The following is a 20,663-nucleotide window of genomic DNA, read 5'->3' on the forward strand; positions in this document are numbered from 1 at the left end:
TTATTTCAGCTAGAACTTCAGATACGTTTTATACACACATTTAGAGCCAGATGCTGTGTTGAGAACCAAGGTGAATGAAGTACATGCTGTGGCTTTCTGCAAGCTGCATAGCGAGATGCACTCTGTGTCTTGGATCTGAGTTCTCCTCAGTGTAGCAGCTGTACATAAAGAAGCCTGTTGCAGATCAGACCCTAGTATTAACCCTCTTATCTGATCCCCTCAGTGTCTCACCTTCTCTCTGGTTTTCTGGGAGAGGGAAGACTGGCATGGGAGCACTGCTGAGATCGTTTCCACTCCCCCGACTGCTTTTTCTACTCTAGTGCCTGTGCATGACAAGGCTCTAGTGCCTGAGAGACAAGAACAGAGCAGGGTTCTGAGTGCCAATCAATGGAGCATGCCGCATGGTGTAATTGGAAAATACTCTGCTTCTGGAATAAGATGAAGATATCACTCTTAATAGAAAGCTGTGTCCAAAAGCGATGTAATTGTGGAATATTAAATTGACATACTCATTTTGTAAGGCTGATTTAAAGAACTCAGGGGTGCAGTTTTTACCAGTGATGAGCCTGAGCTGTAGACTTTGAAACCAGATCTGAACTTTGCTAGAGTTTGTGGATGTTTGGATCTCGGAGACTGTTTCAGCTCCACCTGTTATGCTTAATTCATTCAGAAAGCATGGCTGTCGGAAAGAAATATTTTAGTCTTCCATTCACTACAGGGTCTTCCTTCACTTTAAATCCTTTCTTATCAATTGTCAATCTAAGTAATCCATATGACCAGCTCAGTGCATAGCAGAGATTGCAGAACATGTGTAATCAGCGCTTATAATGCCAATCAGGGTGCCTGAATAACACAACCATGAGTAAGGAAATTTTTAGTAAATTTCACATCAGAGAAGCAGGGGGAAAAAAACAGTAAGCCCCAGAAAGGTCACCAAATAATACAGTTTTTTCTACATCGTACACAGGAATAAAGTGGACGTGCTGAAAGATGAAACCTGGACGGTAAGGGGTTGGAGAGAGAGCTCACCACACATTCACAGCTTGTACCACAGCGCTGGGCCTTGTGACTTGTCTTACTGGGTCACAGCGCCACTCATGTTTGGCCCCACCCTCACCCCTCCATATATGGAGATGGAGTGGCAGACAGGCTGAACCTGAGTCCCTGCGCACCAGTTCGCAATGACATTTGGTTTGGGGGCCTAATCAAATGTGGGTTTAGCAGCCATTTTCAAGATTTCACAAACTTTACAGCAGCCATGGAAAGCATGAATCTGAATAATCTCCATGTTAAAATAACAGCCCTAACCATGAGCCACAAGGCATCTTTTATTATTGTGTATCTTCCTTGGGCTCTTTATCTTTCTTGCATTCAAATTTTTGGTTCCCTCCTTATTAGCAATAAACTCAAGACAGGTATTGAATCACCCCATAAAATCTAACTAATGTGGTCAAAACTGATCAAAATAAAGGAACAAAGTTTTGCTATTTTTATTAACATTGTTCCCCGGAGGGTCTTGATCAAATCAATCAGAAAGTCAAATCAACTGGCAACTGAATTCAGTGAAAAACATTTTCAAACATGGGGAAAGCAAATCCATATTCAGGCACCCACGTAACAATTATCTGATTTCAGAAGTGCTGAACACCCACAGCTTCCACTGACATCACCCAGGATTGGAAATTCTAGCCTGCACTCTTCCAAGCAGCCTACAATCTTCCACCTTCCTACACTCACTGAACTGCATGCCCTACAAAGATTCAGAACTTCTTATACAATACACATCTAGCATTATGTCAAGACCAACAGCCTATAAACCAGGTGAAGTAAAGTTGTGGATAGCAGTGTGGTTGTGAATTCCATTCGTACTGTATCTTAAAAACACAATAAACCTGGCCAACCTATTATTATTCCACTAGTACCTGGAGACCCCAATTAACACTGAGACGTTATTGTGGTAGGCACTGTACATACAAAGAGAGAGAGAGACAGAGTCCCTGTCCCCAAAATATTATAATTTAAATAGACATGGCAAACAAAAGGTGGCAGGGGAAATTAAGGCACAGAGAGTTAAAGTGACTTGCCCAAGGTCACACAGTAGGTCAATGGCAAAACCAGGAAAGAACCCAGGCGTTCTGACTCCCAGTAGAGCGCCCTGTCCAGTAGACAACACTGCCTCTCTTTATGATTACACTCTTTCTTTCTCAATGTAATTTGCTATGGGAAACTCTTGAAGCTGACATACCTTTCCAAAGATAAGTGAACGTGCGGAGAAATTCTTCATATGTCTGCTCCTGGCTATTAATAAACTGATCGAGGATACTGTTGTTTGACGGTTGCTTTTCCATCATCCACGACCATGGCAGTCAAACAGGCATACCTATGCTAAGAGGATTCCTGTATAATGAAAAAAGGGAGAACCATATACAATAACAAAGCCTTATTTATTCTTCAGGCAGAAAATAAATCAGAGTCTTTTAACTTCAGAGGGAGTTTCTCTAGCTAGCATAGTGTAGGTTAGCACTGGAATTCAGAGAATCAGCTATTTCTCTCCTTCTGTAGGCCGTGATTCCTTCATTGGGGTTCTTGGAAGGCACAGGGGAAGCGATTTGTAGGATTAGTGCCATAGTTATTTCCGGTGCATTTAGGTGACAAAATAAGTGGTTTATTTGAATGCTGGGAGAAAGAAGGTGTCTATCCATAGAACAGGTACTGTGTAGGCAGCGCAATAGTGCTTGTGTCTCCCAGAACGTCCTACCAACATGCTTCCACCCTGTTCAGGAGGGACCATGTCTAAGTAATTCAGTAACACTGCCTGTCCAACCCCTGCTTTCTTTGCTGAGAGGGTGCCACTTAGCACTTGTTGTGGTGTTGGATTTTATGATAGGGACACCTGTACATAGGGAACTTGGACTGAATCCACCAGCTCATTTCACAGGTGCATCTTGTACTATATTCTTAAAGCCACTAAACACAAGCTTTGGAAGAATGTGATATTACATTATTATTTATTTGTATTGAGGTAGAACACAAAGGCCCCAGTTAGCACAAGGGACATAGTGTGGAAGGCAAAGAACAAATGCCAAGAACTACGGGACCTCCACTGACAATTCTCTGCCTGTCTCCAGGAATTTAACACTCTGGCTAGACAGCTGCCGCATCCAACTGATCTTAACTCTTTCAATAGGGCATAACGAAAGTGATGGCCCCTGAGACAGTTGCATTTCAACTACATCGTTAATGTTGTTGTACAGTGCTTCAAAGTACTATGTATTATTATTATGGAAATTCAGTACATACAGGACCAGATTACCTAAAGGAGAGAATCCAGGCTAGCGTGCACACATGCATAATTTCTACACATTACTGCAGTCTCACACTCAAGTGGCCATGTGGGAGCCTAGCTGTGCATGTGTAACTACCCAGTTTGTATACACAATTTTTATAGATGTGTATGCATATTAAGCGTGCAATTACACACAAATGTTTTCACATTGCCCAGGGCTTCTTGCCTTTTGGAAATACAGTCTTTAATTTACAGGAGCACTAAGAAATAATTTTAGAGGTGAAAACTTGCTCCACTGAAGTCAATGGCAATATTACCGTTGATTTCAATGGAGCTACGTTTATTTATCCTTTTATTTTGGATGTGCAGTTAAAGCAGAATGAATCCGGAACATCCAAACCACAGCATCAAAATAAACCATGAATTCTAACTCTGTCATGATGTTGACTGTCACAGGAGGTGATTGTTCTGAAGTTTAAAATAAACCAAAACACATAGAGTCCAAAACACAGAACTTTAAGTTTCACTAAAAACAAGCTAATATTAACCACTCTAGGCACTGACCGAGCTGAAAATCATTTACCAGACTAACAATGTGGTTTATGCAAATTCTAGTGGTTTTTAAGAGGAAGCAATGCTTTGTTTTATATTTTCATCACTGTTCAGTTATTAGTGTCACTACTCCAAGTAAATTTCACTGTGCAAAAGGCTAAGACTTGTAAGAATTTATGAAAGAACCTCATTTGTTAATCTAAGATCTAAATACTAATGACAATGCTTTGCCCTTCTGCAGCACGTGCTAGCTAAGGATTTCTAAGAACTTTACAACATGAATTAATTCAACTCACAACCCTCCTGGGTGATAAGTGCCAAGAAATATTATCCCCCTTTTACAAACGGTGAAACTGAGGCACAGAGAGTTAAAGTGATTTGCCAGTGAGCTAGCGGTAAAGTTGGGAATACAGCCAAGATCTCCTAATGATCGTTTACTCTATTATGTGCTAGTACAGAGATCGGCAACCTTTGGCATGCAGCCCGTCAGGAAAATCCGCTGGCGGGCTGGGATGGTTTGTTTACCTGCAGTGTCTGCAGGTTCAGCCAATCGCAGCTCCCACTGGCCGCGGTTCGCTGTTCCAGGCCAATGGGGGCTGTGGGAAGCAGTGCGGGCTGAGGGATGGAACGGCAAACCGCGGCCAGTGGGAGCTGCGATCGGCAGAACCTGCAGACACTGCAGGTAAACAAACCATCCTGGCCCGCCAGCGGATTTCCCTGATGAGCTGCATGCCAGAGATTGTTGATCCCTGTGCTAATAACTTAGACCAGTGGTTCCCAACTTTTGGGGGGGGAAACTGTAACTCTTTACCAAACTAAGACTCCAGCTGTGCTCATCGGTGACTTCCCCATCCAGCAGGCTCTGCAACCACCCTTCCTTAATGCTCAGCTTGAGGCTCTTCATGCTGGCTCTTAGACCAAGGCCCCTGCCCATCTCTCACTCACTTGTGTACTTGCTAACTTGTAGCAGAACTTGAGAGGTTCTAAATGCTGGAACTGGAGCAGGCTAAGCTCAGTTGTAGGTGCGAACATCCCCTGCTGAATAACAGGCAGGGCAGCAATGGCACACCAGGATTCGACACAAAAAGCTGGGCCTTGGTTTTATAATTAAGGTTGGAGAGAAGATGCAATGTTGACCTCCAGGTGAGGATGTCCAGTCAAATACCAGGGGTAAAGTCTGGAACCCTAATCTCTTCAAGAGCCAGTCCTGGATACTGGCATTTATACATACACTATAGGGAGAAAACCCACTGATTCTACTGCTGCTTCTTAAAGACATGAGAGAAAATTTCCCAGTGGTTTTCCAGGCTTGGCAAATGGTCACTTTTTCAAGTTTTGAAAAGTCTCTGCAAAAGAATGGACCAGATTCTGTGGAGTCAGTGGAGTTACTCCAGTTGCTTCAGTAAATGACACCAGTGTCTGGCCTAAGCTATGCTGAAGAGTGCAATATAGTTCATCTTGGTTAAGGAAATAAAATAAGTACTGTAACCTGTATAATTCATAGGGTGAATTTCCTTTTATATTTTTTGAAAACCACAAAAGCGCATTACAGGACAAAATAATTAGTTATACGTTTGATAAATCCTGAGATGGGAGATAAAAAACTCACCTCCATTTCATTTATTGTCACCCACATGTATATTTTACCCCTGCTGATGTGTATTAGGGTTTTGCTATTTTATTTTAAAAAACAAGAGCAAGAAATCCAACAATGAAAACTAAAGATAGGCCCAAAATGTAGTGTTTCAATCTGAATACAAACTTTCCCCAAATTTCCAGGGGTCTATTTCAGGCCTAATAACATTAGGAGATGGTGACTAGGAAGAATCAGGTGGCTTCTTTATAGAAGCATAAGGTTCTATCAATCATAAAAACTCCAGTTTTTCACACCATGAAATATGCAGATAGCTTTGTATGCGGATTCTACACCCAAATGGTCTATTCATTCTAATTCTAGTCACTCTGGAGAAGTTTTGGGTTCTATGTTGCATAGGTCTGGATGATAAGGGTTGAGACTTGGTGGATTATTAGCATTCTTGAAATTGACAAGTTGTACATGGCAGGAAATGTGTTAGGAAAACTGTCCCAACACTATCTACCTACGTTCTTATACTGACACATTTTTACTCCATTGTGGCTTCCTGCTGCATCACTTTTACACCAGTCCCGTGTCTCTCTTAAATAAAGACCAGCAGTTGTTTCAGACTGTCAGCCCTGTGCAGAAGTTTTGTGGTGCAAACAAGGGAAACCAGGCTGACCAGCAAACTCTCATTTTCGATTTGAACTAACTCATATCTGAATCCTGCTCTCCAAAAGCAAAACATTCATGCAATTCACAATATACAAGAGGCACCCTAGCTGAACTCATATCAACAAAGCAACTGAGTTTCTCTTAGCTTAGCATTCTGGATCTCCTAATGCTTGAGAATCCTTCAGGATTTCTACGTTTGATGTGGCCATATTTCTCAGAATGCGACTTTTTAAGGATTCGTTACACTGTGCTACCTCCTCCCAAATCTAGAGGAAAAGAGACAATATAGAACCAGAAAGTTGGCAGGGACTGAAGTCAATTTTTTGTCTTGCAGAGGAGAGAATCACACTGAAGGAAGACTAGGGGCATACAGAGCCTTTCAAAGGAGGATGGCTTAGTAGCAAGGTGCTCAATGACAGTCCTGAAAGACCTGGCTTTGAGTCTTGATCAATCTCACAGCGAAAGGCCACCTCCAGTTTACTCAGCTGTAAAACAGATACCTGATCTATTGAGCTAAGGCAGTCAAAGTCAAAGTTGGACGTGATGCTGGCTACATCATTCCCTTGTGTACTATTAGCTATGACTTGGAGGTGCCTGATCTGCATCAGCCTTGGCTTGGGGAAACTTTGACAGCTAGGTCACCAGTTCAAATCTAGCTCAGATTGATATCAGCCAAAAGACACTGTCACATGACTGCTGTTTTGCTGCCTATGTAAAATATGTTGGTGAATTAGTCCACTTCCTAGTGGATCTGATGTCTGCTGTTTCTAACAGTCTCAATAATGAGAACAAGGCTTGAATAGACCGTGATGACTGATATTATCCTTTTTCCCCCAGAGGAGGTCCCTCCAATACATCAAAGGAGTTATGAAGTTTCTCCTTGGGGAAGAAGATGTCAAAGACTCCTGAATCATTTCCACTTGTTAGAAGCACTGGAGGGAAAGTACAACTGGGTTCAAAAAATAATTAGGTAAGTTCATGGAGAATAGGTCCCTCAATGGCTATTAACTAAGATGATCAGGCATGCAACCCCATGCTCTGGTTTCCCTAAACTTCCAATTGCCAGAGGCTGTGACCAGATGACAGGGGATGGATCAGTTAATAATTGCCCTGTGCTGTTCATTCCCTCTGAAATATCTATACTGGCTACTGTCTGAAGACAGGATACTGAGCTAGCTGGGCCATTGGCCCAGTATGGTTGTTTTTACATTCTTATGAATAGTAACAGAATAAGAGTTTCTGAAAATGATGTGTTTAAGCAGAAACCAAATTTTTTTCTTTCAGAAAAATTTGCATTCCTCTCCTGCTCATCCATCCAAGTTACAGTAATGAGGTTACTTCAGGCTATCATTCATTAAGGCTTGCTGATCATTAGCAGATTGTGCAGAATCAATTTTATTTCCCAAAATGTAGTCTTCCTCTCAGCTGTTTAAACCAAACCAGAGATGTCTGCAGTGTATCCCAGAGGCAAGTTGGCTGAGTATTAGCATGATTTCAATTACACAGTTATTAATTCCATTAAACAATGAAAAATGTAGTAGCTATGAAACATGGACTTCTTGCTTTATACAGCATTTTTGAGCACTTCATTATTATTTTTTTAAAGTCATTATATTTTTTAAACCAGTGAAAGCAAAATGAACTTACAAACTTATAAACTGAGAAAGCAGCAGTGCCTAACCGCACATAGAAAAATCCTACATAATTCTACTGTTCAGAAATAAATATTCCACTACTGCATTATGTGGTATAGTCTTTTTAATTATCATACAAAGGGGAAAGTCACATTCCAATGCTGGGAATTTGGATCTGTCAACAATCATCCTCAATAAAAACAGATAATTCATTAGTATATTTATTCATAGAGCCATATTTAGATGCATGTAGAGATACAGGAAGACAGAGTCACTGTCCTGAAGAGTTTATAATCTAAATCTGAATGTCTCAGGCTCCACAACTGTATTAGTTTAACGTTAGATGCTCTGTTTTCATTGTATAATGCCTGATTCATTCCCCTATACAGTCACTCCACTACCTATATTGGACTCAAATCATTGTTTTCCAAATCTCCTTGAGATACCCAGATTATAAAACCAAAATCTGTTCTCTTCCAGCCTAGATGACAGTGATAGACCACATACATTTCTGTAGCACCTTTCATCAGTAAAACGTACTAACTCTGCTCTTGCACCAGCAAAACCTCCATGCAAAGAACTTCCTTTGGGCTGAATTGTGGCCTGGCTAGGGTGGCAGCATAGGGGCTAAAGGAGAGCCAGGCATGCAGCAGTGTAGGTGGGGAAGCAAGCCAGGAAAGTCTGTTACCTCCATTCCTCATGCAGTTGGGCGGGGCAGGGTGGGAAATAGATAAAGCCTTGGCTACATAGTTATACTGGCAAATTGGGAAGCATACACTATAGCAGGTATAGACCCAATACTCCCTCCCCAGAGCAGCAGGCTGACCAGAAGGGAGATTGTACCTCCCTGAGTAACACTGTCCCTCCCAGGCTCCTCCAGTGGCAGTTCAACAATATGCTGTCCCTTACACAGGGCAGACTGTAATGTCACAATTTACCCCTTTGACATCAATACCATAGAAATCCCATAGATTATTAGATAGAGAGATAAATGGGTATAGATATTGTAATGACCTCATTAATGAGGCTAATGTACTACTATCCTCTATTGCATAGAATTAGGACAGCTGAACTGTGTCTCATAGACCCTATACTGCTAACACCTACAGACATTTCTCACTTAACCTTAGTAGTAGGGATCTATGCTTCTGAAACAAGAGGGTCTGAATTCTGTCCTGTCCCCACTGTCACACTGGTGATCAGCATGAAGGTCACCATGAAGTCTTAGGTGGCTATGGATTTGCTACAATATTATTATTAATGCAATAAACAATGAGTTAGCATCAGGTCTCTGTAGGGCAGAAGTAAATGTGAGTCTAAATTAAGCAAGTGTGCTTCGTAACATGTTGCAATTGACAGATGGGTCATAAGTACCCTACATTTCACAGTCCTATCCCCTGCCTACTGGACAGCTCAAAAACCTCAGTGACAAACTCCTCAGAAAGCTGTGGTCCATCCACCTTGGCCAGAATGGCAGTCCCTGTAATATGTTTACTCACAGTATATCATTCAGCCTCTAGATGGTCCTGTGTGCTGTATAGTTCCAAACAGGGTGTAGTCCCTCGTAAACAATAGAGACAAAGGTGGAACTCAAGCTGAATGGAAGCTTGTTTTGTCTGTAGTTGTAGCTTTTTTCGTCCTGTTGACGAAGAGCTTAAATTGATTCCATATATCAGAAAAGTCACTCTAACATGGTACCTCAAGAGAACAGAGAATAAAAGAGATATAAGAGGGGTGATGCTTGGGGATCCCTAATTTTCTGCAGACAGGAGCACCAACTTTTTAAAAACTACATTCCTCTATAGCAGTTTGTCATGTTGGTTGGATTACAGCACTGCACTTGTACAGAAAAACTCCCTCTCCCCCTTGTGTTACAGTCCTGCCCTACCTACCTCCTCCCCTAACCCCCAGCCACCTGCAGCTAGACAGCAGCTCCTGGAATGAACTTTAAAGAAGACCCTAAGCCTCTAGTTATGAGCAGGTGCAGATCAACTGAACTAGATGAACGAACTCAAAGCATGGATGTTTCAGTTATGAAGGAGAAAAACTTTCAAATGATTCTTGGATGCTTCTTGTTTTAATTCAAACTGTTTTCAAGAGCTAGGGGCCTGATCCCACTGAAGTCACTGGAAGTTTCCCACTGATTTTAGTGGGAGAAGGAGCAGGCCTTTAGAAGCACATGTGTGCACCACCGATTTACTTGACTGGGATTTGCTTGTGCTTTTATAATACTTGGCCCTAAATCTCATCTTTGCAGATGCCCTGCTATCTAAGAACTTTAACTGCAAGCAACCATATTGTTCTCATTTGATTGTGGAAATATTACCTTAGTTTAGTGCCTAATTAGTTGTTGTTCATTGCAAATGGCTCTGACAGCGCTGCCTACTTAAAAGATTATTTAGGAAAAGAAAATTGGACTGGCTACAAGGGTAAATTTCTTTTTCTAAAACCAGCAGCCACAGTCCCATGAGGTATGACCTTTTCAGATCTCAGAGACTAAATGCTGGTGGGTTTCATCAGTTCTTGTATGGGAGGCCTCCAAAGAAACCTCATTTGCTTCAAAAGGTGATGTTGGGAATGCAGTTGGCCACTTTTAACATTAGGTACATCTACACAGTGAGCAATGGTAGAGCAGTGAATTTAGAGCCCGGGTCAACAGACATGGGCTCATGGGGCTCACACTACAGAGCAAAAAATAGCTATGCAGACATTGTCTTGGCCTGGAGCTTGGCCAACCCCCCTCCCTTGGCTTCAGAACCTGAGCCCAAATGTCTACACTGCTAATTTTAGTGCTATAGCACAGGCGTCGCGAGCCCAAGTCTGTCTCTGAGACTCGCTGCTGCAGGCAGTATAGACATAACCCATGTCAGTGCTGAATGCCCAGCAGGGCTGTCCCTAGTAGGGGTGAGGGGCCTGAGGCGGAAGTGACAAATCCGTTACTTCCAGGATCGACCCATCACTTCCAGGACCGACCCTACCCAGCGCCAATCAATCACACCAGCGGCCCGTGGGGCCCCCCAAAGGGCGGGGCCCAGAGCACTTGCCCCAATTCACCATACCCGAGGGATGGCTCTGATGCCCAGTAAGGTATAGTGTTAAAGGGAACCGTTCTGAGGTCATTAAGGACCCCATGGTACTTTTCACCAGAACCAGTGTCAGCTCTACAGCCCTCTTGCAATTGAATAAGACATCTCCATAGCAAATTGCAGTGCATGGTTAGCCAACTGATGAGGTCCACCTGAGAGGCGACTGCATGTTTTCTGAAATTTGTAAAGCAATTTGGGATCATTTGGAATGAAGGATCCTGTATTAAATGTAAGAGATATATTTCAAATGAATTCCCATAGAAGAAATAAACCAATTGAAACAATATGCCCAGGACAGCAAGTGACTAGTTAAAGGCCTGCTACCTAAATTCATTTTATTAAAACATTATTTTTAAAGGAATGAGTCTGCTAAATGGATATAGTTTTTGTATAGTGCGATGCCTTTAACTGCCAAACAAATTCAGGAGGAGAATCCAACATTTTCATGTTAGGAATTTGAGTGTTCTGAGCACACATAATTGTGTACAGGATTCTTCTGATTTCCCTTGTGAACAGGTGACTCCAAAACCACCTACTGCAGGATTTCATGCCCCTTCCTTTGAAGGAGCTGATCACTGTTGGAGAAAGGTAACTGGACTAAAAAGACCATTGTTCTCATCCAGTAGGGCATTACTTGTGATTAGCATTTTGTTGCAGGCAAAGTTTAACCTCCCTTTCCTCTGAGCCAAATTAGTTATGTCAGAAAGACAAGCGTTTTCTAAGGACAAGACACACTAAGTGACACAGGGAGAGTAAAATGAAACTAAAATACAAGGTGAGGCACTAGAAAAAAATTTGTCAATTTTCTTTAGAAATCTGTGCGGCACTTCTGCAGTGAGACCAACTTTTCCTCTGATCATACAAACTAAAGAGAGTCAGGCTGTGTCAATACTTGGATGGGAAACTGAAAAATATCATCTAGGTGCTACTGGAAATAGAAATGAACCTGATCTGAACAGCCCAGAATTATTTGGGGAAGTTAATTCTGGATCTGAACATTGTGGTTCAAGTCCATCTTTATTAATGTGACAGTCTCCAAGTGTCAGCACTGAAGCAATGTACCAACACGGGTGTTAGAGGACGTTGTGCTGCTGGAGACTCCATATTTCAGATGAGACATAAAGCCACCCTTATGTCTGCATTACACTCATTAAAGATCTCCTGGCACTTTTCACCCTGATGTCCTGGCCAAATTCCATTTCAAGCTCTTTCCATTGAGGGCTTGGCTACACTTGCAGATATAGAGCACTGTGAGTTAAACCAGCCCTCGGAGACCGCATCAGGGAAAGCGCTGCAGTGTGTTCACACTGTCAGCTGCAAGCCACTGGCATGGCCACATTTGCAGCACTTGCAGTGGCATTGGGAGTGGTGCATTATGGGCAGCTATCCCACAGAGCACCTCTTTCCATTCTGGCGCTGTGGCTTCTGCGAAGGGGACAGGGAGGTGTGGGTCATTCTGGGTCCTGTCCCATTGTCCCATGATGCATCGCTTCGCATCCCAACAATCCCTGTGCTTCCGTCCACATTTGGCACCATCTTTCAACGTTTTTTGTACTGTGCACTCTGTCTTCCCTTTCGGTCTGAGGGAATGGATCCCGAACTGCTGAAGAATATGCTAATGGGTTTCGCCAGCACGTCACAAATTGCAGTCAAGTTACAGCTTAAGCTACAAACTGACAGTGAGGACTCCAACAATGACGTCGACTTGCATAACATATACAACACGAGATTGCTTGTGGCATTCACGGACATGCTCATGACAGTGGAATACCGCTTTTGGGCTTGGGAAACAAGCACTGAGTGGTGGGATCACATCGTTATGCAAGTCTGGGATGATGAGCAGTGGCTGCAGAACTTTTGATGAGAAAAGCCACTTTTCTCATGCGACTGTGTACTGAGCTCACCCCCAGCCTACAGCGCAAGGACACAAGATTGAGAGCTGCCCTGCCAGTGGAGATGCAGGTGGCTATTGCAATCTGGAAGCTGGCAACTCCAGACAGCTACCGATCGGTCGCTAACCAGTTTGGAGTGGGAAAATCGACCATTGGAATCACGCTGATGCAAGTTTACAGGGCCATTAACTGCATCCTGCTCAGAAGAACCGTGACTTTGGGTAACGTGTATGACATTGTGGCTGGCTTTGCACAAATGGGTTTCCCTAACTGCGGGGAGGCGATAGATGGGACACATATTCCAATTCTGACAACAGCCCACCTAGCCTCTGAGTACATAAATCGGAAGGGGTATTTCTCTATGGTTCTCTGGACACTTGTGGATCACCGTAGGCGTTTCATTGACATTAACACAGGTTGGTCACAGAACACAGAACACAGGCCTGTTCAGGAAACTGCAAGCAGGGACATTCTTCCCAGACCAGAAGATCACCATAGGGGAAGTCGAAATGCCCATTGGGATCCTTGGAGACCCTGCTTACCCTTTAATGTTCTGGCGCATGAAACCCTACACAGGGAGCCTTGACTTTACAACACAGTAGTATCCAAAAGCCACAGCAAAAATCGGACCCCACTGGGTCGGTCACTGTACAAATATCAAATAAAAAAATAGCATCTACCCCCAATGAATTTGCAATCTAAATGACAGATGTCTACTGTCACTCTGAGCTGGCTAGGCATGAACAGGTTAAACTTTTAAAGGTGCAAGATGGATTTCTTTTTGCACCATCTGAAGAAAAAAAAACGGTCACAGACAGTTAGCCACATTAGAGGAGTACTAAGGAGCACATCTGCAAGCTAAGCATACATATCTTCTGCCTGCCTGCTTGTCCATGCCACAGCCCCTCTTTGTGCAGTCACAGAAGATTCCACAAGTGCTGACTTTGGAATCCCTGTTACAAACAAAGGTTTCAGGAGGAAGCAAAAACCCTCCATCAGCCAGGTAGGTCTAATATGTTTATTGTTTTACCCAAACAAACCCTGGATGCCAAAGTTAGAGAAAGCTTTGAGAAATGTTATCTACATGTTTCAGTAGTTGGTTGATTTAGACTGAGCTGTCTTGGAGGGGTCCAGATGGGAATCTGATCCTAAAGAATTTAGAAGCCACATTTGCTTCTCAGTTTACAAGTCTTGGGTATGTGCTGTGGGGAGTTAGCTCCAGCTCCTTCAGAAGCCCCTGGGTTAATCTTTTTGAAGAAAATGCTGCAATGGCAGAATCATCCGAGAGGAAAATAAATGTAATCTTGCAAAGTAGCTTTTAATCCCTGCACAAAGCACAAGTGTTCCTGCCAAGATACCAGTGATTGCAGACTGATGGGAGAATTCGAGAAACAGCAGAGGGAGCATTTACCAATTAAGACTCAATGTTACCCTGGGATCTGATCTCTTAGAGTGTCAGCAGTCTAACATTCTAATAAAAGCTATTCAAATAGCAAATAAAGTGCTTTGTGAATCTGTTTGTGACCAGAAGCTTAGTTGGTTCACTAGATTAATGGGGTCATATCATTCATTACTTGCAATTTACTATCCAGACACCTACCAGGTATTTGTGAAAACAGCTGAGGGTACTAAACATTTTATGAATTTTAGCCAAATGATATTTGAAATTTCATATTAAATAGCAATGTTTGTTATTCATTATCCTCCTGTTTAAATTGCTTCAGTCATCCAATTGGAGAGCAGAAACATTATCATGTGACTTAGATGACCAATCAAACAGCATATAGTCAAAGAGGACACAGTTAAGGGAAAAAAACAGTTATCTGAAAACTATATATCCCAAGCTTTTCAATGGCTATTTCTGAAAAAACAAAGACATTTTTGCTGGACATCTTGGTAACACAGGCTCTCCCCTAGGTTCTAACACAATCCCCACAATACAATTTTAAAGGTGCAGATCTGTATCCAGTAGGCACGACGGGATACAGATCCTCTAGGACTTCATAACACCCACATGGTGACATTAAATCTGACATGAATTTGGCCGATACATTTAAATAATTTCTACAGTATTTTTATAGTGAATTCTCAAATTTCTCAATGTTCAACTGGATTTTCACTGAGAAATATTACAGTACATCAGGTCTTGTGTCTGTATGGAGAAGAGAGTAATTTTTGGACTGCCTGGTCTTAAATGTTTCCTCACTCGCAGACTCCATATTATTGAACAGGGTGTGTGGATTACAATTCACTGCCCAACCATTGTATTTATTCTGCCACAAGTATCTTTCTGATGCCTGGATGGGTCAGTATCATGTTTATGCCAAGCTCAGTCCATATTCTAAACAATATGACTAGGGGGAAGAAGGAAAAACATATAAAACTGGATTTTCCTACCAGCATATTAGTCTTTAAATGTTTGTAACCCAGACCAGGCATTCTCAACCTTTTCCTTTCTGGGCCCCCTCTTTGAGCCCCCTCCCTCAACATGCTATAAGAACTCCATGGCCACAACAACTATTTTTCTGCATATAAAAACCAGTACCAGCATTAGGGGATAGCAAGCAGGGCAGTTGCCCAGGACCCTGCAAAGCTAAGCTGCTCAGGCTTTGGCTTAAGCCCCAGGTGGCAGGGTGAGGGTTAAGGGCTTCAGCCCCACGTGGCTGGACATTGGCTTTCTGCCCTGGGCCCTAGTAAGTCTAACACTGGCTCTGGTTGGCAGACCTCCTGAAACCTGCCTGTGCCCCCCACCCCGGGGTGCCCCAGACGCTGGTTGAGAACTGCTGACCCAGACTACATGGAGGTTCCCTGTTCTCTGCCCCCTTCCCTCACAGCCTGTGCACTGGGCAAAATAGGGCAAGGAAAATAAACCAGTCTCTGTGGCATCCAGAGTATACTAGGAGCTACTAGGAGAGAAATGGAGGGGAGATACCCGCTCCCCCTGGCCAGGAGTGCAGCCTGCAGTGCGATATCTTCACGTACGCTACCCTGGGGAAACTAAGGCAGCAAAGTGACTTGCCCCCAGTCACAGAATAGGTCAGTGTCAGAGCCAGACGCAGAGCCCAGGGCAGACAGAACCTCCCTGCCTCCGGGACGCTGCGATCTGGCGGCCCAGCGGCCACCCCTGCCCCTGACATGATGTTGACAAACACATGGAGGGATCCTCCCCCATTTACCCACCCCCAGGCCCTGGCGCGTCTCCCGCGCCCAGATCGGTCTGCAGCCTCCCCCGTCTCCCATCTCACGGCTTTCACCAGACCTGTGCTCGCACCTAACGAGCCTGCAGCTTAACCCTTCACCCCAGCGCAGACAATTCCCCTACCTGAAACCCCCTCTGCGGAGGTCACGGCAAATCGGCAACGTACTCTGACTCAGGCAGCTGCTGGGAAATGTAGTTCTCTCCGCTGGGAAGTTCCCTATTGGGAGATTTACGCTAACGAGAGAAAAAACTCCAGTTCCCAGAAGGGGAGTGATACCAAGTGTCTCTTTAAAAGCAATCCCGGGTGGCAGGCAGTGTAGGTGCAGAATGGTTCTGATATGGGTGTACAGGGGTTGGGGATGTGAACAGGTAGGGGAAAACGTCCCTCTTTATTAACATTTAAATACCAGCAATAATTAAATACAACAAAATCTGACCTCAGCAACCAACCAAGCAACAGGCTGAGATTAGTTACTTAGTGTAGATGCTGTCCATTTAAAGTTCAAACTAAACTCAGAGAAGGCCTGGTTCTCCCACCTTTACTCACAAAAGTCGTATTTGCTCAACTGAGTAGTGCCAAGCAATGGAGTATATGTTACTCAACATATGCAAAAGTTATGGAGTCCAATCCAGAGTTACTATCCAAACACCAAATTCAACCTATGAATACATTTTAAGGAAATATTTTATTTATGCTCAGCCTTGTCAAATTATAGAATAACTTGAACCTACATCTCGAAGAAGCTGATGTAGTGAACCATAATACGGTAGTTAGCACTAGGTACAAAAAAAACAGGACACCTGGGATGATCCTGAGCCCATAAAACTGGACAGTTGGCAGTGTGTACTGAGCACCCTTTCAGATTTCCCAGGGCTGCTATGTTAAAGAAAGGGTGATCCTGGGAAAACCTGGACAGGTGGCAACCCTTGATAGAGTCCAGCAAATAAATTCATAACAAATGTATTTTGCAGGAGATTCAGGGGGAGAGGGGAGATTTCTGTAGATTGTGATTTACTCAGCTAATTTGTTTTTTAAAATGCACCAAATAATTTCTGTGACTAATTCTTGGTCTATAGCTCACCGATAAGTAGTGTTGATATTCAAAATGCAAACTTTTAATTGAACACATAGGTCACATGGTATGTTTCTGTTCTCTGACTGGGCACAACTCTGAGAATCAGATTTCTGGTTCAGATCGTCATGATTAGTAATTCAGAATTTGCCTTTCTTGAACATTCGGCATTATTCACCCTTTCAGTGAACATTCTCCCCCCATTCCCTCCGTTACACTTTTTACCTAGTAAGTTCACAGAAAAAGGGTCACAAATGCAGTCAAATATTCAAAGGGGTATTTTTTTTACAATATTCACCCAGTTCTGGCATAATTCCTTATTTAGACCTTAATAGCTCTTATATTGTGCTTTTCATTTGTAGATCTCAAAGCATTTTACAAGGCTGAATAAATATCATTATTCCATTTTATAGGTGAGGAAACTGAGGTACAGAATTGATATGGCTTGTCCAAGGTCACACAGTCAGTCAGTTGCCTAGCTGATCACCTTGACATTGTTTAAAGCGTGCCTGATATGGTTTTCTGTATCTTTTTTTTTACAGATACTGACAGTACCATGACGCAATCACCAGACATAATGTCCCTGCAGATGATATCAGCTATTAATAATTCATCCTTGATTCAGCCAGGCTTTTCTCTGCTGAATTTTGATGGGCAGGTTTTCTTTTTTGGACAGAAAGGCTGGCCAAAGAGATCTTGCCCCACTGGAGTTTTTCTCCTTGACTTAAAAAAAAATGAGCTCAAATTGAAGCCTGCATTTTTCTCTAAGGATTCCTGCTATCTTCCCCCTCTCCGTTACCCTGCTATCTGTGCTCTCAGGGGCAGAATAGAGCCTGAGAAATGCCAGTATGTCATCCATGGTGGGAAAACACCAAACAATGAACTATCTGATAAGATTTATGTTATGGCTATAGTATGCAAGTCTAGCAAAAAAGTCACCTTTAAATGCACTGAGAAAGAGTTAGTTGGGGATGTTCCTGAAGCAAGATATGGCCATACCATTAATGTAGTTCATAGCCGAGGTAAAAGCATGAGTGTTATATTTGGGGGAAGGTCATATATCCCTCTTGGACAAAGAACCACAGAAAAATGGAATAGTGTAGTAGACTGTATGCCCCATGTGTTTTTGGTTGATTTTGAGTTTGGGTGCTGTACCTCATACATCCTTCCAGAGCTTCAGGATGGAGTTTCTTTCCACGTCTCCATTGCCAGAAATGATACCATCTACATCCTAGGGGGTCATTCTCTTGAAAATAACATCAGACCCCCCAACCTATACAGGCTAAAAATTGACCTGCCACTAGGCAGCCCAGCTGTGAGCTGCACCATCTTGCCTGGGGGGATCTCTGTCTCCAGTGCTCTTGTGACTCAGACTGGTGATAAAGAGTTTGTCATGGTTGGAGGCTACCAGTGTGACAACCAGAAGAGGATGTTTTGTAATACAATCACTTTAGAAGATAACAACATAGAGATTGGGGAAAGGGAGACCCCAGATTGGACACCAGATATTAAACACTGCAAGATATGGTTTGGTAGTGATATGGGTAACGGGGCCATATTGCTTGGTATACCAGGGGACAACAGGCAACTAATTTCAGATGCAAACTATTTTTACATTTTGAGATGTAGAGGAACAAGAGAAGATGAGGAGGAGATGGCACAGACTTGCAGTCAGACATCTACAGAAGACCCAGGGGACTCCACACCATTTGAAGATTCAGAGGAGTTCTGTTTTAGTGCTGAAGCCAATAGTTTTGACGATGATGATATTGACACCTATAATGAAGATGATGAAGAAGATGAATCAGAAACAGGCTACTGGATCACCTGCTCTGCCAACTGTGACATTGACATCAACACTTGGGTCCCTTTCTATTCGACTGAACTGAACAAGCCAGCTATGATCTACTGTTCCAATGGAAATGGCCACTGGGTCCATGCTCAGTGTATGGACCTATCTGAGCGCATGCTCATACATCTTTCAGAGGCAAATGTCAAGTACTTCTGCAATGAGCATGTTGATCTTGCTAGAGGGCTGCAAACACCAAAGAAGGTTCTGCCTGTGAAAAAACAACCTATGAAACCACTGCGCAGAAAAACATCCATGAAGATAGCAACTCCAGTGAAAAAATCTTTTCTTCGGAGGTTATTTGAGTAGATTTGAGCTAATGATTAAGGTTCTGCTAGAATTAAATGAAGAAATCACAAACCAAGGATAGTTAATGATGGTTGCAACCGAATTTAATATTAGAGCTCCTAGTGGTGTTTTATTTTATTAATTTTAATTATTAGATTATTTCAGTTTAATGTAGCTCACAAATCAATGTTTATTATGTGTATTGTAGTAGCTGTCAGTGGTCCCAATCAAGATTAGTGCCCCATTGTGCTGGGAACTATACAAACACATAGAATCATATTTAGATCGCATTTCTCAAATAGAATAGTACAATTACTTCATAAATATCCCCCATTGACTTTACAGAAACTGTTTGAAGAGTGAGGCACTACCCTGTGTGAATAATGATGTAGACTCTGGTCCATAGGAAGCACAGTGGTACCCATTTTGCTTTTGCAAATCAATCTATTCAATCAGTAGAACTAGAAATATCAGATCTAATTCATGATTGCATTGCTCCAGGTTTATGCTGCTCTAATGAATTAAAATCAGATGACTTAAGTTGATGTTAAATTGGAGTAAAGCCGTGTTCAGGCCCATTGTATCAAAAATATGAAGACAGTTTTCAAATGGAATCTCTAATTTGGGAAGCCTCTATTTTGGGGTGACTAATTTTGGACCTAATTTTGATTTTGAGAGGTGCTGGGCAGCCACAGATCAGCACCAGCTGGAGTTGTGGAAGCTCAGCTCATCAAAAAATCAGGCTACTTATTTAGGTGCCGAAATACTTGTTTTGTTTTCATTTTTCAAGGTGGGTCTCACGGACAGGCCTCCTCATGTAAGAACAATCACTTTGTTCAGCCTGCCATTTGTGTTTGTATTTTAAAAAGTATAATGAACTAATAAAGTTTGTAATAAAAATGGTCTTTACGTTTGTTTCCACCTATTACGTGGGTAGCTAAGTACTGTGAATCTCAGGTTGGAAATAGCTCTGTCTTCATTTGCAAACAATGACTATAATTGGTATAGGTTATATGTCTGAGATGCCTATGTGAAGTCTGATAAAGAGCCTGATTCTGCAGCTGCTCCATGCCCAGAATTCCCATTGACTTCAAAAGGAGTTCCTCACATTGAACAGGACTTATATCATTTCCCTTGGGTCCGCTGCTACCCTGCTATTTCTTTACCCGGCCCCCCACCCCAGGGTGACTCTGCAGTCTGTGAAAATATTGAAATGTAGATGGTAGCTCATAGTGGTTCATTTTGCCAATGGGCCATTGTGACGGGTGGAAACTAATACCGTTGTGTGCTCAAAGCAGAATGGGCAGATTGAATTCAGATTGCAAAAGTCACTGTCAGGGTTGACTGGCCCAATTTTATTAACTTTTTGTTGTGTCTTGGATTTCCTGTTTGTAAAGTCCCAGTAAGTCTTTAATTTATTTTATTTTATTTTTGTTAGAATTACTGTTCCAATTCACTTTAAAAAAATATCAATATAATCAGATCAACACTTGTGAGACTATGATACTAGAGCAGCGTGTTCATAGTCCAACTCACATGTCTGGCCCTTGGAT

At 42.6% G+C, this 20,663-nt stretch overlaps 2 protein-coding genes across 9 annotated transcripts in view; one reads left to right on the forward strand and one right to left on the reverse strand.

The window, feature by feature from the left end:
* Nucleotides 1–16,078, reverse strand: part of C4H11orf74 (chromosome 4 C11orf74 homolog) — a 55,192-nt gene extending 39,114 nt beyond the window's left edge. For 2 of the 8 annotated variants that reach the window (XM_030560020.1, XM_030560012.1), the window contains exons 1-3: nt 16,024–16,076; nt 9,223–9,421; nt 2,246–2,397 (exon numbers count right to left, since the gene is read on the reverse strand). In XM_030560020.1, the coding sequence (XP_030415880.1) occupies nt 2,246–2,351 (106 nt within the window). In that variant the 5' untranslated portion in view covers nt 2,352–2,397; nt 9,223–9,421; nt 16,024–16,076. Of the gene's footprint in view, nt 1–2,245; nt 2,398–9,222; nt 9,422–10,860; nt 10,900–13,573; nt 13,655–15,960; nt 15,978–16,023 lie in introns of those variants that run through there. The other 6 variants (XM_030560016.1, XM_030560018.1, XM_030560019.1 and 3 more) reach the window with 6 other exon arrangements.
* A 1,442-nt stretch (nt 16,079–17,520) lies between these two features.
* On the forward strand, nt 17,521–19,131 carry RAG2 (recombination activating 2). Its single transcript, XM_030562622.1, has one exon. It carries the CDS (start codon nt 17,530–17,532, stop codon nt 19,129–19,131), a length of 1,602 nt encoding a protein of 533 aa, XP_030418482.1. The 5' UTR covers nt 17,521–17,529.
* The last annotated feature ends 1,532 nt before the right edge of the window (nt 19,132–20,663 follow it).

The sequence above is a fragment of the Gopherus evgoodei genome, chromosome 4 (assembly GCF_007399415.2).
Source record: "Gopherus evgoodei ecotype Sinaloan lineage chromosome 4, rGopEvg1_v1.p, whole genome shotgun sequence".
NCBI lineage: Eukaryota > Metazoa > Chordata > Testudines > Testudinidae > Gopherus > Gopherus evgoodei.